This window comes from Trichosurus vulpecula, chromosome 3, assembly GCF_011100635.1.
Source record: "Trichosurus vulpecula isolate mTriVul1 chromosome 3, mTriVul1.pri, whole genome shotgun sequence".
Classification (NCBI taxonomy): Eukaryota; Metazoa; Chordata; class Mammalia; order Diprotodontia; family Phalangeridae; genus Trichosurus; species Trichosurus vulpecula.
Genome location: NC_050575.1, coordinates 276489208 through 276506503, shown reverse-complemented (window position 1 = coordinate 276506503; position 17296 = coordinate 276489208). Strand labels below are relative to the sequence as shown.

Below are 17296 nucleotides of genomic sequence, written 5' to 3'. Positions count from 1 at the left end.
CGTGATAGGTACAGCCTTCCTCAGTGGAGAAACAGGAGTGAGCTGGGGAGAAACAATCCCAGTTGGGATGATGGTTTCTCCTAGCAAGGCTGTGATTGTTCCTGGGAACGGAGGAGGTGATGTGGTGACCCATGGTTGGTATGGATGGGTCAAAAAGAGACTGGAGAAGGTAAGACTCTAGGAAATGTTTGTTTTTTCTTTAAGAATTAACCAAGTCGTTTTTATTCCCTTCCTAGCTCAGTCCCAGAGTTGTGGACTGGTCACAGGCAAACAATCACCTGTATTCTCGGCTTTCTCTACTGCTCCCCTTATTTTCTTCCTGCATGTCCTGTAGGGAGAAACACTGGCTGGTAATGCTTTTTTTTTTTTCCAGAAACATTTCTGCCCCCAAAACTTTGCTGAAGACTATATACATCAAGACCTAAATGGTTTCCCCTTTGAAATAATCATGATAATGACTCACATTTATAGAGTACTTCACAGTTTAGAGAAATTCTATGAGGGAGACAGTAAAACTGTTACTACCTCCCATTTCACAGATAAGGAAACTGAGCCTCAGAGCGGTGAGTGACCTGCCTAGGGTCAACTTGCTGAATAAATGGTGAGGAATCAGGACTTGAATTCAGGTTTCCTGGATGGTTTGCTTGAAAACTGTGGTCAAATCCCACCTTCTGCAGGCAGTCTTTTTCAGTTCCCTTTTAATGTCAGCAACTTCTTTCAAAGAATACTTACCATATATACTGTATGAACTTTTCTTTCCACATTGCCCCCCCTTCCCCCAATCCCCATTAGTATGTGAGCTCCTCGAGGGCAGGGTCATTTTTGCCTTTTGGCACCTGTCATATAGTAAGGGCTTAGTAAATGATTGTTGACTGTCTCCACTGCATCATGCTAAGGAAAGCAGAACAGCCCCTTTACTCAGCCCAGTCTAGTCCACTGAGATCTGGTAGTAGCCCACACACTACCTCCCCTTTGCCTCTTTACTTTCTCCTCTAACTTCTGCATCTCAGCCCCAGCCCTTCTTCCCCAGTGAGAGTATGAAATAAGTACTTGTCTCCTCCAGGTTGCCTAAAGTTTAATAAACTATGAAGCTTTCTTGCCTAAATAATGCAGGGTTCCCCAAAAGTCTTAGCGTAGTTTTAAGCTATTAAAGCTTGGCACACCCTGTACTTTGCTAATATTTCTCTAACAAACCTGTCCTTGTTCATTTTCCAATATGACTATTTGTGTATGCATTACATCCACCTGCTAAGTGGTAAGTGCTGTCAGGGCAGGGACTATCTTATTGGTCTTCCTATCCCTAACCCGGAGCACAGTATTCATAGGTATTTAATTGAATGACCTGCTTTAAGCATATAGAGTCTAATAAAATTTCAGACATGACTGAAAAGTAGAGACAGAGGCACCAACAAAAATACAGAACTAGGAGTGACTTGGTTATTATGATCAATGCAATGATCCAAGACAATTCTGAGGAACTTAGTAAAATACGATGAAATATGCTATCCACCTCCAGAAAGAGAACTCATGGAATCTGAGCACAGATTGAAGCATAATTTTTTTTACTTTATTTTTCTAGCTTTTTTTTTTGACAACATGGCTAACATGGAAATATGTTTTGCATGATTTCAAATGTATAATTGAGAACACATTTCTTGCCTTCTTGGCATTCAAAAAATTTTTAAATGAATGTTAAAAATAAATAGTAAATTTATTTTTAAAAAATATAGAGCTAGGGCTACTCAGAAGGCTGGCTTTTCTTCTTGGAGAGTCTGTCGAGGGTGCCCCAACTTTCTACATTAGAAGTTTAGTCCAGGCTGCCATATTTTGCCTACCCCAGAGCAGCTGTCAGTTTAATTCCGGGTTAATCAATACAGTCCCCTGTTTCATGTGTATGAATACCGATAAGCTGGACAGTATTCAGAGCAGGGCAACCAGGGTGAAGGGCTTTGAGTTTATGCCATACGAAAATCAGTCGCAAGAACTGGGGATGTTTGGACTAAGAGAAAACATGAGACCTGTCTTCCAAGTAATTTAAAGGGCCATCATATGGCACTGGACCCATTCTCTTTGGCTCCAGATGGCAGAATAAGAAGCATAAGTGGAAATAGCAGAGAGGTACCTCAATGTAATGAAAAACTTCAAAAGAATTAGAACTATCCAAAAGGGAAATGGGCTTCCTTGAGAGGTAATGGGCTCCTCCTAATTGGAGGTCTTTAAGTAGAAGTGGTATGACCATCTGTCAGGTTTGTTTTAGAGGGAATCATTTTTCAGTTATAAGTTAGACTAGATGGACTCAGATAGCTTTCTACTCTGAAATTCTATGATTGTGTGTGTGCCTGTGTGCATGTGTATGTGCGTGTGCATGTGTGTGTATGTGTGTGTCTTTTCTGGGCTGGACTGACTCAGCGTTGTTTAGCTGTTAGGTTCAAGCCTGGAATGAAATACACATAGCCCATCTAACAGTAGATGGAAAAGACAGTGAACAAGGAGACAGAATTGATACAGGTGGGCACAGGTTCCCTGCCTCCACATTTACCAGGGTGGTATGCCTGGTCGGAAGCATTTCAAGTCTGAGGAGCCCTCAACTATTAGGTCTTTGTACTTAGGCAACCAGGAAGGTACTTTTACAGTTTGAGCCTTAGTGTCCTGGACCAATTAAATCTTAAGGATGATTTCATTGCCTTTTAGGGAAAAAATGTCAGCCTACGAGTCAGGGACCTCGGTGGATGTTACTCCTACCATAGCCTATGTATCACCTCCCTGCACCTAGCCAATGTTTGTTATGTTGTAGACACTAATAAATGACTGAATGAATTGATAACAGTAATATCAAAAACCATGTGTTATGGAAATTGTCTAGTATTAACTAATCAAGTTGGTTCCTATATCTTTCTCTTGTAGATACCCGATTTCCAGTGTTTGTCTCAAAATATGCCTGACCCAAGTAAGTTTTTATTAAAAAAAATCCTTTTATCTTACTGTATCTTTTTTTATTTTTATTTTTTTACCATAGGCACCAGAATGACATAAGAGAAACAAAAGTATAATAATAATTTCCTAGGAACAGATGGTTCCAAGAGGGATGAGTTTTGAGTTTCTTTAAGGATAATTATCACTGAGCCATGAGGCAAAATTCAATTTTCTACTTTTTCTTGAGTCTGGTTTTTTATTCCATACTTTCATAATAGTTTCTCAAAGAAATACTTTTCTGAAAGTCACATTTCCATGAGGAATAAAAGAAATGATACTCAGGGAGAGTATATGTTTGAGAGGGTGCTTAAAAAGTATACTACTACTTACGTACTGTGTTGCTATATGTTTTACTAGTATTGTGAGAATTTTTTAACAGTCTATTTCCTTGATCTGTGGCTGTTGGTCTCTCAGGAGAACATGGTAAAATAAAACCACCTGCCAGATCACACTTACCAAACTATCTAGCACCAACAATCCCTTTGGCTCTGATCCCATGTCCTGATTTGTGTCTAATATATAGACTCTCTTTTTGGAAATTATTATGCAATTTTTAAAGTTTATAAAATTCTGTACTATACCAGCTAAAAAAAGGGTAGCATGATCCTAACAGGTTGTAATTATCACTACCAAGTAATATTAAATTTCCTCTCTGCTTAAAATCAGTTGTAGCTCGAGAAAGTGTTTGGCTGCCATTCATGGAGTCTGAGTTCCATTGTGATGAGAAGACAATCATCATAGGACACAGTTCTGGTGCCATTGCTGCCATGAGGTATGAATGCTTGTAAAAATAGTTCATGGTATTATCCACACATACAAAAGTACACCTGAAAGTCTTCTGCTTGCCTGCCTCTTTGCACCTTAAGCTTTCTGTTTCTGTTGGCATTTAAAGCCCTAGACAATTTTGCTCTAACGTACCTGTCCAGCCTTATCCTTTCTCCTTCATGTAGTCTTTGGTTCAAAGATCACATTCTTGCTGTTTCTCAGACACACCATTCCATTTTCCATCTTCGCCCCTTTGAACAGGCTATCTCCCATGCCTCTAATGCACTCCCTTCTCACCTGCTATTCTGCAGCTACAATAGAAAAGGGAAATTGGAGTAGCAACACCTCCACGTTGGCCCCCCCCCCCCATTACCAGTTTTCAGCTTTAATACATAAATAATAGCAACTATGCAATCTAGCACTCTTTTCCTTTATCCCACATAAAGACTAGAGGGTAGATAAGTAACTGGCTGGATGAACAATTTAGGGCTGGGCTTCTTTCTTGGTTACAGGGCTCCACTGTATTAAATGTTTTTGTTTGCTTGGCCTCTTGCATCCAGAAGCAGCTTAAAGTATCATATTAGTTCCACATTAAAGAACTGCTCATTAAATACCATAATCTTCTAGTCATATCCATTCAAATTAGCAGTGTAATGAAAGAAGGGCTCAAATGTGAAACAACAAAATGACAAAATAAAAATGCTAATGTGCTCCAATGGGATATCTGAAAAATGAAGGAAGATGTTGCTTTTGGCAACCTCTCCCAAGTCCTATTAAACTACATTTTCTCAGAATGTTAGTTTATAGCCCCATTCTGAAGCCTCACTGTAGCACAAAGGCGACCCTGGGCTCTTTCTGATTATGCCAGTAGAACACAAGTTCAGGAAGATTCTACAATGCCAAAAAAGCTTTGAATATTGATCTGGGAACAATATATGTCTGTTTTCTGAGGGTTCAGCCTAGCCAGCTTTGGAGGTCTTTTCTAGGTTGACTGTAGGGCAATGAATTTTTTATCATCTGCAACTCTTAAGAAATTTTCTTATTGATAACTTATGTTCTTATATGGTCATTTCAAAATATATTCCTCCCCTCTTCTTCACCCAAAGGGCCATCCATCTCTTATAACGAATAAAAATAAGGAAAGTAGTTTATCAATATTAACCAACACATCATTCTATGTTCCACCTCCATGTCTCCCACCTCTGCAAAAAAGGAGAGGGAGTACATTCTCCTATCTCTTATTTGGGGTCAAGCTTGATCTTTACACTTACAGAGTGTACAGTTTCTGATTTTGTTGTTCTTATGTTCTTTCTACTTGCTTTGTTATAATCATGATGCATGTTGTTTTCCTGGTTCTGTTTACTTCACTTTGTAACAATTTATATTTTCCTGTGCCTCCCTGTATTCTTCATACTCATCTTTTGTTATGACACAGTAGTATTTCATTACATTCATGTACCATACATTGTTGAGCCATTCCCAGTTTAACTGTTGGACATCTATTTTGTTTTAGAGTCCTTTGCTACTATTAAAAAGTGTGGCTATATAAATATTTTGCTGTATACAGGATCTTTCTTTCTATCTTTGACCTCCCTGGAGTCCTAGAAGTGGGATGTATTGGTCAGAGCATTGTAGGCATTTTAGTCACTCTCTTATTACAATTACAAATTGCTTTCCAGTGGACCAACTTACAGCTCCCCTACAATGTATAGGTATGCCTGTGTTCTTGCAACTCCAAGAGTCAATGGGAATGAATTATTTCCACATTTTATGGTCTTTGTCAATTTCTGAATAGGGAGCAAAACTTCGAAGTTGTTTTGCTTTTCATTTCCTCAGTCTTTCTTTACAGAACTCTTTGTTCATATATCTCCATTACTTGTCTCTTGGGGAATGGAATGAATGACTGAAAAAGTATTTATTAAGTGCCTACTATGTGTCAAGCATTTTGTCAAACTGGGAATACAAGTATAAATACAAATATACAATAAATATAAATTACAAATCTCTCTAGTTTACATTCTAGTAGGGGAAGAAATACACATTGGTCAGTGGTGATCCTTTAGGCAAAAAGGAGAACTCTGATCCTAAAAGTTGCTGGAATGGTGAGTGGGGCCATTGGGGAAGGGACCAACACACCTCTTCCAGGAATCACGAACAATGGAAGAGTTGATTTGATCAATATTCCAGAACTGGAAGGAGACGGGAGCAGAATTGAAGAGGTTACCTAGTAAGCAAGGAGGTTGGTGAGACTATCCAAATTATGCCACGAGAGTAGAGTGAAGTGAAGCATGGCTGGAGCCTTCCTGAAATTGTGGGCCAATAGAGACAGACTACAAATCAGGATCAGAAGATAAGGATAGGGGTGGTATAGGCAGGGCAGAATGTCTGGGGACGAAAGGGTTAAAACTTCCAGGGCAATTGCAGCTAGCCATTGCTACATTTATAGGTGTTCTACTGGAAATGATGCAGTTTAAGGGATTCAGGGACCCCTCAAGGACCAGAGAGCAGGACAGGGTCATCTGGAATGAATTCATGGACTCAAACATTCTTAAAGTCAAGTTGGCAAAGGTTTATTGTGATGCCAATATGATGGGCAGAGGTCCTTAAGAACTTGTAACCTAACAGGAATGATGCTAAAGCTTATATAGGAAAAGTAGCGGATTATCTGGCAGATATGCTAATTAGGCAATAACATACAACCTTAGTCACAGGCACCATTCACTACTGGAAACCTACTGGAAACCAGGGGAAGGAGCCTCTAAGGGGTATATTTTTGGTCTGTTATGTTTGTGGCAAGATAGCTTTGTGAGTTGATGTCTATAGCTTGACCTCTGGATTGTATGCTGTAACTGTGGGAAACAGTACATGATAATTCTGTGGGTACAACATAGTCCTGTTTTCACAAGAGAAATTCTACAGAGCTCAGCTTGTTCTTATAACAGGGAGAGATGGTTGGCCTCACTGGGGCCCACTCATGAGTAACTGCCAGACATAGTGTCCTTGGTCTGGGGAGAAAACTGTCAGGGACAGCATTTTGAGGGAGAAATGTGATTTTGGAAGTGGGGTCCAAGCACCCCATCAAAATTATAGAGGAACTGAGTTGTGTTGGTAAAAGTTCTAAAGAAGAACTAACTTATCAGTCCTTGTAGTACTGAAAAGGTTAGCTTATAAAAGTCATATATTTCAAAAGCCCCCGAAGCTGACTGAAGGTAGGAGGATCCTCAGAAATAGGTTTTTCAAAAGCAAATATAACCTAGTAGCCCAGTAAAAGTAGCTCAACCAAAAAAGTATCTTAAAATTATTAATTGCTGAGATCTCCAGAAACCACCTAGCCTATTAGTTTGCAGACAGCTTCAGTGATCAGCCTTTGGGTTAGGGATTCTGAGTTTCCTTTGAAGGGAGGAGTTTGGAGGGGAGGATATAGTTCTTTCTTATAACAAATTGTTCCATTATAGGCTTTCTGAAAACAAAGTAAAGTTAGATTTAATAACTCCAGGAAAGAAGTGCTCAGTTAACACTATTTTCTTTTTCCCAGGTATGCAGAAACACATCGTGTATATGCTATCATACTAGTGTCTGCATATACATCAGATTTGGGGGATGAGAATGAACGAGCAAGTGGTAATTTAGGTTTTATTCCCTTCCATCTCTATCTGCCTACAATTTCTCATTTATTTTGATCCCTATTTTCTCATCTATTTATGCACTGCTTTCAAGTGTCAGTTTTCAAATTTCTTATTCTCACCTACAATCCTCACATCTTTATTTCTTTAAATAATTCCTAATTACATGGAAAAAATTTTTAACATTCATTTTTGAAAATTTTGAGTTCCAAATTCTCCTCCATCTCATGAGGAGCAAGCAATATGATATCCATTATATATGACTTCATTTGTTTTCTCATTTGTTATATTTCCTCTCTTGAGAAACATGGCTAATATCAACCTTTTGCTTTTGCCATCTTTCATATGAGAGCACAATTTAATCTCATTTAATTTTATTATACCGTTCTGATAATCATGTCAAATCTGGTCCACATGGACAAAGAGACAAAAATATATCGTATTTACCAATACAATGAAAATACCATCAGGGGAGGCAAGGATGGAAAGACAGAAGGAATGACCAAAAAGCTGGGAATAAATTTGGACTTTAAGCACATGGTGGAGAAGGAATGAATTTCCTCACCCAAGGAAGCACAGACCATAGAAAAGCTAAGCTATTATTTGAGAGAGGCCTTTGCCCTTTTTGAGTATTTCCATTTTTAGGCTGTGATACAGTATAGGAAGGCTTTAAAGTGGGCAAAATCATTTATCAATTACTCACTGAGGGGAAAGTTAGGTATTTTTAGGCACAAGGCCCTTGTATCTAGTTAGTCTACAAGTACAAGACTCTAGTCCTTCCTTATTTAGGATTCAGTATCAAGCCCTATTGATTTGGTACAACAGTAGTGCATTTGGCTTATACTCAGAAAGTATAATACTAAATACTTTTTACCAGACTTATGATGAGCTATTCCCCCCTTGTGCTTCACAGGATACTTCAACCGTCCTTGGCAGTGGGAGAAGATCAAGTCCAATTGCCAACATATAGTACAGTTTGGGTCCACTGATGATCCTTTCCTTCCTTGGAGTGAACAGCAGGAAGTGGCCAATGAGTTGGGAGCCAAACTGCACAAATTCACAGACCGTGGCCACTTTCAAAACACTGAGTTTAATGAACTGGTCACTGTGGTGCAGTCTCTGCTGAATGTACCCACTTAGACTTAATGAACTCTTGTTAGGCTGTTATGACCAGATCTGTACTTTATAGTCTGGACCTTCATTAAAGGACAATAAACAGCAAAGATTAAGTAACACTGCCCAAGTGATTGGCAAAAAAGCAAACCACAGTTGTTTCAGTGTTCTTTTCCAGGTTTTCAAATAATTACTACATGGGCAGGAAGCCTCTAGCGTGAGTAGCAGGCAGAGAGAGGAAGCTTTAGAGCCCTGGGCACAAGCAGTGCTTCTAGGAAGTAGCAGCTGACTCAGGGCATAGCAATTAACCGAGGGCCATTAAGAAAGACCATGGAGGTGATGGATGTCGGATGTTTGTGGATGGCCCAATATTCTGCTGCTGTGCTGTGGAGAGTGGGAAAAGATTCACAATGTAGGTAAGGTAGCATAGTTCTAGCTGTCCTTGAAAATTCTGGGTCTCATCCTCCTGGAGAGGTTTTCCATTGCTCCTGCAGCACCTTAGGCTCAAAAAGGTCCCCAGGATGGCATGTCTTCTACTGCGGATGATAGCTGGAGAGCAGCTATGGAAATACCACTTGTTTCATTGGAGGGATGCTCAGGCCACAGGGTGGTGATGAGGACAAGCAGGTGTAAAGGGAAAAACCCTGTATTTGGTCAGAGGACCTCCTTTTGAATCTCAGTTCTATTTCCAAATCTGTAAAATGAGGGACTGGGTGTTCCCTAAGAAACCTTCAACCTCTAAACGCTAGCATCCTACGAGTGGTGGCTTGGTATGGATTTAATGACAGGCTGTGTATATTACACTAGAGGTTCATATTCACAGGGTTGGGTCACTAAGTGATGACTTTCTGGGACCCACTGAACTACACAAAAATCATCTCTGTTAAAGTGTGGAGAGGAAGATTAAAATCAGCTAAATGAGTGGTCTTTGGAAGCACTAAAGTTTATCCCTTGACACCTAAGAGTACAGGAGTGATTAGGCAATGTGTGCTAAATGAATGATTATAAAGACAAGGACTAAAATAGGTGGATATGATTTTAAAAGAAAAAGAGTTACTGGGAAGACACTGATAGAGATAGTTCCACCTGGATTTGTTCCCAGAGTCTCACATTTAACAGGAAGGATTTCATTAGCACAGTGATTGCCATTCCCCCACACATATTGTAATCCCTAAATTGGGCTCAAGCAGTTGCCTGAGCCACCATGAGGTTAAGTGACTTGCCCAGAGTGACATGGGTAGTATCAGTGGAGTGTGGGAGGTGGGTTTGAACCTAGGTCTTGATTTCAATTCCAGCACACTGTTCACTCCAGCGCTTCTTAAACTGTGGGTCTCAATCCTGTATGGGGTTGAGAAAATTAGCAACAGTAAAAAGTTTATGAAGGTGCAACCAAAAATTAATTAAAAATCAAATGAGGAATGAATCCGACACTTGCCAGTGTCGAATAACACAACTTCACTGTAGCCTTGGTTCTGAACACAAAGCATGGGCACTTTGCACTGTGCATGGCTACAGGCCACTCAATTGAGATGGAAAGGGGTGGAAGCCCTGCACTAGATAATTACTGCCTCTACATCTTTGTTCAAGAACCTTCATTACACATCAATGCATCTTGAGTTTTCTGCTTTGTATAAGTAATTTTGGGGCAGTTAGGTGATAGTCACTAGAGGACCAGGCCTGGAGTCAGGAAGACTCCTCTTCCTGATTGAAATCTGGCCTCAGACACTTACTAGCTGTGTGACCCTGGGTAAATCACCTAACCCTGTTTGCCTCAGTTTCCTCATCTGTAAAATGAGCTGGAGATGGAAATGGCAAACCACCCCAATATCTTTGCCAAGAAAATCCCAAATGGGGTCATGAAGAGTTGGACACAACTGAAAACAACTGACCAATAGTAAGTAATCCTAGGGATTCTTAGTTTGGGCCTCTAACTGGGCCCAAGATTTCTGCCTCCTTCAAAAACCAGGTACACTGTATAGTTTTGGCTTGACTACAGCCTCATCACATATTTTTTTTGTTCTCATATAACACTGAAATATAGACAGATCTTTTTGGAAAAGAGGATGTGGTTTTCTTTTTTAAAAGAAACGTGGATTGTTGAGCTTGATATTCCAGTGTCATTCAAGACATTAGTATGAATTTCCAGATTATTTTATGTCTTCATGGAGGGCCAGGTTCTTTATAACATGCCATTTTATCATATCCATAATTTTTAGGGGTGGGGAGAGCACATGGTGATGTAGTGGTGGCTACAGCACTTAACTCAAAATTGTGAGACCTGGGTTCAGATCCTAGCTCTACCCTTTACCATCTATATGACCTTGGACAAGTCATTTGAATTCCCTGGGCTCAGCTTCCTCATTTGTAAAATGAAGGGTTCGGGCTAGACATTTCCTAAGATATGTTCCAGTGGTCTATGGTCTAGTGAATCTGCAGAGGATCAGAGACTATTCTAGAATGAATACATCCACAAAATGTGACACCTTTATGAAAAACAAATTAGATACATCTTTTGGAATTCAGTTCCCACACTACTGTTTAGCATTTATATAGATTTTACTGGAATCTTCTAAATAAACCCTTAATAAATTGCATTGGAATAATAGGATCTCTGCATTATAATGGACCTTCTTGGGCATTTGATGTATGGAACACTCGCAACAGCATCTTTCAAAGATGGTTATACAACTTACTCAAATACTTCTTACAATGAGCTCATTACTTCTCAGGGCAGCCCATTCCGCTGAAGCAAAGTCCTTTTTGTTAGAAAGTTTTTGCTTATATTAAATTGAACCCTGCCTCCCTGTAACTTCTACTCGTTGACCTGTTCTCTGGAGCTACAGGAAACAAGTATACTTCCTTTTTTATATGATAGCACTTCAGCTCTGAAGACAGCCATCATGTATTCTCTATATGATTAATGAACATCATCAAGACCATTGTACACAGATGACTCTGCTAGGATACAAAGGTAGTACTTCATTTTACAAGTGAGAGAGCTTGGTGTAGTTCTCACATTCTCAGAAGCTCTGGTGTTCTCCCGTTGCCACACCTGTAATCTACAATACTCTACAGAGTGAAGGTTGAACTATATAGAGAAATGGTGCATTTTCCCAAAAGACCTTGGGTTCAAGCCTCAGAGTTTTGTTGTTTTCCATAAAATTATTTTTCCTTTTTTGCAACAGAGGTGCTATACTTCCTAGTCTTCCCCCAGTTTCACTTTTTTTCCCCCACCAGGGTCTATTTTATTGCCCCCACCCCCCACCCCGGTACCACCCATTCTCCCAGCCTAGTGATCTCACTGTCAGGCTTCTAATTCTATCCTGCACTGCTAATGGACTTAGAATGTCTAGTTCTTTATAGGTTTGGGTTTTTTAAAGGTATTTTCCCTAGTTATCTACAAGGGTAAATATCATAGTTTAGAATAATTAACAAAATGGGACAAGCTACAGATTTATAAAAGTCACAAACCAAGCCAGAAGACTTGTGTTCAGGGTTCAAATATTTCCTCTGATGCTTAATACCTACGTGACCTTCACTTAACATTTCTAGGCCTCAATTTCCTAATCTGTAAAATAAGGGGGCAGAGAGTACTGAATAAAATGAGGTCCCTTTCACCTCTGGGGCTGATTCTTTGGTCTTAAAAATTAATCTGGTTTTCCATACCAAGGAAAATCTAAGATTAAAACTTTTTAAATTTCCCATTTCCTGGCAATCCCATCTCTTCAATATTGTCTCTAGAGTTAGCCCTGTGGTATCCTTGGTGCCAATGATCCATTGGTATCCCAGGAAGCTCCTTTTTCTACCAGGAAGTCCAGGCTCCTTGGCTCACTGTTGTCCCTTCCAAGTTTTTTGCTTTTTGCCACTCTCCCTGGCTTACTTGTTCAGTCATCTTCTAGTCATGTCTGACTCTTTATGACCTCTTTTGGGGTATTCTTGGCAAAAATCCTGGAATGATTTGCCATTTCCTTCTCCAGTTCATTTTACACATAAGGAAATGGTGATGATTCGCCCAGGGTCACACAGCTAGTCTGAGGTTATATTTGAAATTAGGTCTTCCTAATTCCAGGTCAGTGTTCTATCCACTGTACCACCTAGCTATCCCTGGCTTACTGCAGTACCTTAAAAACCAGATCCATAAAGGAGAAAATCCACAAAATATTTCTTTTTTTAAAAAATTTTTTTGGAGGGGGGAAGGCAGGGCAATTGGGGTTAAGTCACTTTCCCAAGGTCACACAGCTAGTAAGTGTGTCAAGTGTCTGAGGCCACATTTGAACTCAGGTCATCCTGACTCCAGGGTCAGCACTCTATTCACTGTGCCACCTAGCTGCCCCCACAAAACATTTCTTAATCCCTCATCCTATCCCCTACTGCCTAATAATAGCACCCCAACCTTTTGGGTGTTTTTAAAGGGATCTATCATGAAAACTAAATAGTGAATATACAATGGAGAAATGGGAACTATAGCAACATGAAAATTGAAGCAGTAGAGAATAAAACAGTATTCATTTATGTTTCTTTTTTTTTTCCATTTACATTTCTAAGGAGATTCCCAACTGGTAGTTTCCAAATAAAATATCTCTCTGCTTTAGGAAGGAAAGTAATTTTAGGTCTTTCCTCATCCCAAGTCATTCAGAAGAGACTGGCTTAACAATCAACACTATCAACAACAATGAAAAGCTAAATGGATGAGATGTTGTATAGACTATGATAGGCACTTGTACTGCACCTATAAGTACATGTGTATCAGACAGGCAGTACAGATGGACCATGAGCTTGAAAGAAGAGGAGATTCGATTGCATTTGGGAAACTGCACAACAGCTTCTGGGATTTCAGACTGCTCACTCACATAAAACTCATCTTTTTAAGACCAGTAGTCGTCTGGAAATTTTATATAACTATCAGTTATGGAACACTAAAACTTGTAAAGAATCAAAATTATGGAGGACCCAAAGGGCAATGGAGAGACAAGTGGTGGGGGTAAACAGGCAGCAAACATATTGATGATGCTTTGTGCTCAAAGAATGGTATAAAAGAGATCATCCAGGAAATACATAATCAGAAAAGGTGGGCTGACCATGTAGAGAGAAGGAAGCATAACAGCCTAATCTGTTATTGCCATACAATAACACACAGAATATTGAGAACCCCAAAGGAAGGCTAAGACATGGGATCATAGATGTATTCAAGTATTACTTCCCACCTAAAAATAAAATTATGCCCTCGTTTCAAATTTTAACATTTCTTTTTCCTTTGAGTCAGTAGACTAAAGTTCTTTAAAAACTCCAGGAAAAGGAATCTACAGTAGTGTTGGAGAGAATTAGTTTGTATCTGATATTGAAACTGAAGTTTTACAAAAAACTATGATCACTTGGGTGGTTTCCAACTGGACCTCTTCACAGAAGTTAAACATGTCAGTCTTCTGTAGGGATTAGAAGGAAAAAGGGGCTTCCCACAGAGGTATTAACGACACACCTTTTTCATCCCAGCCTGTTTTCTGGGAGACAATTTCCTATCAAGAAAAGCTAAGGGACATTTTGCACATCCTCAGTATCCTGCATTAAAAATCACTACAAGCTCTCCATTTGAGGCCACAAAGTATTTTTTGTTAGACTCAAGGGCAATCAGAATGTTGCATCTTGCAAAGTAGGCTTTTATCAGTCAGCCCAGTAATTCAAGAACCTCTTGTCCTGTCCCACATGTGCATATGTTAAATCAATCTTGAGTAGAGCCATAGCCTAGAGCCACCAGAGTGGACTGCCTTAACACTTAAGATAAACATTTCTTCTGAGAATAAATAGAAAGGAGTAGGAGGTCAGGTGCTAGCAAAAAAAAAAAAAAAAGCAAGGAAGAGGTTAGGATTCCCATTGGTTATGAGGACAACAGAACTAGTGAACTGCTCATGTTCTTCCTCACATAAAGGAACCCCAGCTCTATTCTCCCCCTCCAACCTTTTCAGGAGAATCAATCTCTCCCCTTCCCTCCTTCCACAATCAGTGACACTTCTATCCCCATCCTGTCCCCCAAGTGTAAATAACACCCATGTTAACTTCCTTCCTGTACACTGGTAGAAAGAGAATATTTGTCCCTAAATTCTGAAGTTGGACTAGAGACTTCTCAGAGCTCACACACACACACACATACCAGGTTCTATCGCCTTAAACCATTAAAGTCATTTATTCTCCCTCTCACTCAACGGATGTTTTAATTACTTGGAAATTAGTTAAAGAGTGTCTATTTGTGTTGCTTCTCCTGGACTGCCCCAAGTGTTGAAATTGTACCTGTGCTTTTGAACTTGAGCTTATTACTTTGTTATTTGTGTTTTTCCCTGTCATGTCCACATCAAACCCTGTGGATCCTAGGTGGATGGAGGGGAGAGAGTCTTCCTTGCCTCTCCTGCAACTTTAGTCTTCCAGTCTACTAATGCTTTTCTAAAACTTGGGTTGGATTTTTCAAATGCCAAGGTTCTGCTGGCATGCTCATGTAACTCAGGTATCCCACTGCTCCTGCCAAGTCGTAATGGCGTAAGTACATATACCTGTGCCTTCCATGTTTCCTTTGGCAAGTTCCATGGCTTGGTTTTCTGGCTTGTAGAAGTAGTATAATGATTTTGTAGTTTAGCAGAGATCTGTATTCAAATTCTACTGTAACTTAGAACTTCACATGTCCAGAAGTGAACTTATCTTCTCCAACAAAACACTTCCCCTTCCCCTAACTCTTCTGTTTTTTTAAGTGATACCACTTTTCACCTAGTCACCTTCATTATGTCAAGGCTCTACACAATCTAGCCCAAAGCTACCTTTCCACTCATATGTCATACTACTACCTTTTATATACTCTATGTTCCAGGTAAGCTGACTATTCACCAACCCTTACACCACTAAATCCTGATCCCAAAAGGGTCATCCAGCAGGCAATAAGAATATATTTGTAAAATGTGAACTTTAAAGCACTATATAAATGCCATTTATTATTATGGAATATCTCAGCAAAAGAGTTTGGGAGGAATCTTGGCAATGTTGTAGTTAAAGAGAAGAAATTCTCATTTTCATACTGAAGGACTGTTGGTGAAAAGTATGCAGTCATATCTATTACTTAGGAAGAAAAACAAAGACAGCATAGAAATTTACTCATAAAACCTCTACTACCATAAAACTCAAAATACAATGTTTTAGATCAGTATTTCTTAAACTTTTGGGTCTCAGGAACTCTTCAGTCTTAAAAATTATTGAGGACTCCAAAGAACTTTTGTTTATGTGAGTTATGTAAATAACACCAGAATTATTTATGAAAATAGTTTTGATCCCTCTCTGGATATATCTCAGGGATGCCCAGACCACACTTTGAGAACCACTGTTTTAGACTATTCATTAGTAAAATACAACTAAGGTTTCCTCATCAAAAGGAAGGACATAATGAACAAATAGGTGAAAGGAAAATTCTTATGTCCTGTGTTTTTATGGCTACAGATTACAGCTCATGAAAAGTTCTGTTAAATCCAAGTTAAAGATGCTTGGCAGACTCAAATTCTTTCATGTGATATGTTTTTCCCTGTCATATTTATATCAAACCCACAATATAAGATAAAACATTTTAAAACATTTTTAAAAATTTTCTGATATTAATTTAAAATAATGAAAAATATGTGCTAAGGTCTCTTTTCATGCAGTATATACCAATAAATAATATTTTACAATATAAACTTCAGTAGGTAGATACACAGGCTTGCATAATTTTTAATGATCATAAAAACTGTGGTCAAATATGAAATATCTAAGTGTATATTATGGAAGCAGCTAGGTGGTTCAATGGATACAGCACTGGGCCTGGAGTTAGGAAGAACTGAGTTCAAATCTGGCCTCAGACACTTATTAGCCATGTCACTTAACCTCTGTTTGCCTTAATCCTCTGGAGAAGGAAATGGCAAACCATTCCAGTATCTTTGTCAAGAAAAGCCCATGGACAGCATTGGCATGCTATGGTCCACAGGGTCAAAGAGTCAGATACTACTGAACAACAAAAAGTGTACATGATGTTTCTGTCTCATTCATAAAAATGTGTACATAAGGAAAGCATGGATGCCATATAAAAAAAGTTCACATATAGTCCCCTGTGAATCAGAACTGAGAATTATAAAGTCTTTTTTTCCTTATTTACATATACACATCTTTCATGTTCTGGTAAAGGCCAGATTTACATGTCTATAAATGATCAAATATCAAAATATCAAAAGACTCAAAACCGTAGGTTACCACCCAAAGGAAAATTAAAAGACTAATGCTGGCGTGTATTCAGGGTTAGTTGGCAAATTAGTCAGTCAATAAATATTAATTGCCTACCATATGACAGGCACTGTGCTAAGCACTGGGCATACAAAAAGAGGCAAAAGACAGTCCCTGACCTGCAAACAGACAGGTAAATAAATATCTACAAACAAGCTATATACAGGATAAATAGGAAATAACTGAGAGTGGGAAGGCACTAAAATTAAGAAAAGCTTCCCAGAATATATAATTTTAGTAGGGAATTAAAGGAAGCCAGAGAAGTAAGTAGGCTATATTGAAAAGGGAAAACATTCTAGGCATGGCAGTCAAAGAAAATGTCTAGAGCTAAGAGATGGAGTGTCTTGTTTGCCCAACAGCCAGGAGGGTGGACCAAAGAGTAAGAGGCATGGGGGTTGGGGTGGGTAGGGTGTAAGAGGACTAGAAAGGTTGGATGGGTTAGATTATGAAAGGCTTTTGCAAGCCAATCAGAGGAGTTAGAATTCGATCTTGCAGGTGACAGGGAGCCACTGAAGTTTAGAATAAGGGGGTAACATGGT

At 39.2% G+C, this 17296-nt stretch overlaps 1 protein-coding gene across 1 annotated transcript; it reads left to right on the top strand.

Moving 5' to 3' along the window:
* On the top strand, positions 1–8594 carry RBBP9 (RB binding protein 9, serine hydrolase). Its single transcript, XM_036751432.1, has 5 exons — positions 1–169; positions 2905–2947; positions 3640–3745; positions 7274–7359; positions 8275–8594. Exons 1-5 carry the CDS (start codon positions 68–70, stop codon positions 8499–8501), a joined length of 564 nt encoding a protein of 187 aa, XP_036607327.1. The 5' UTR covers positions 1–67; the 3' UTR covers positions 8502–8594.
* The last annotated feature ends 8702 nt before the right edge of the window (positions 8595–17296 follow it).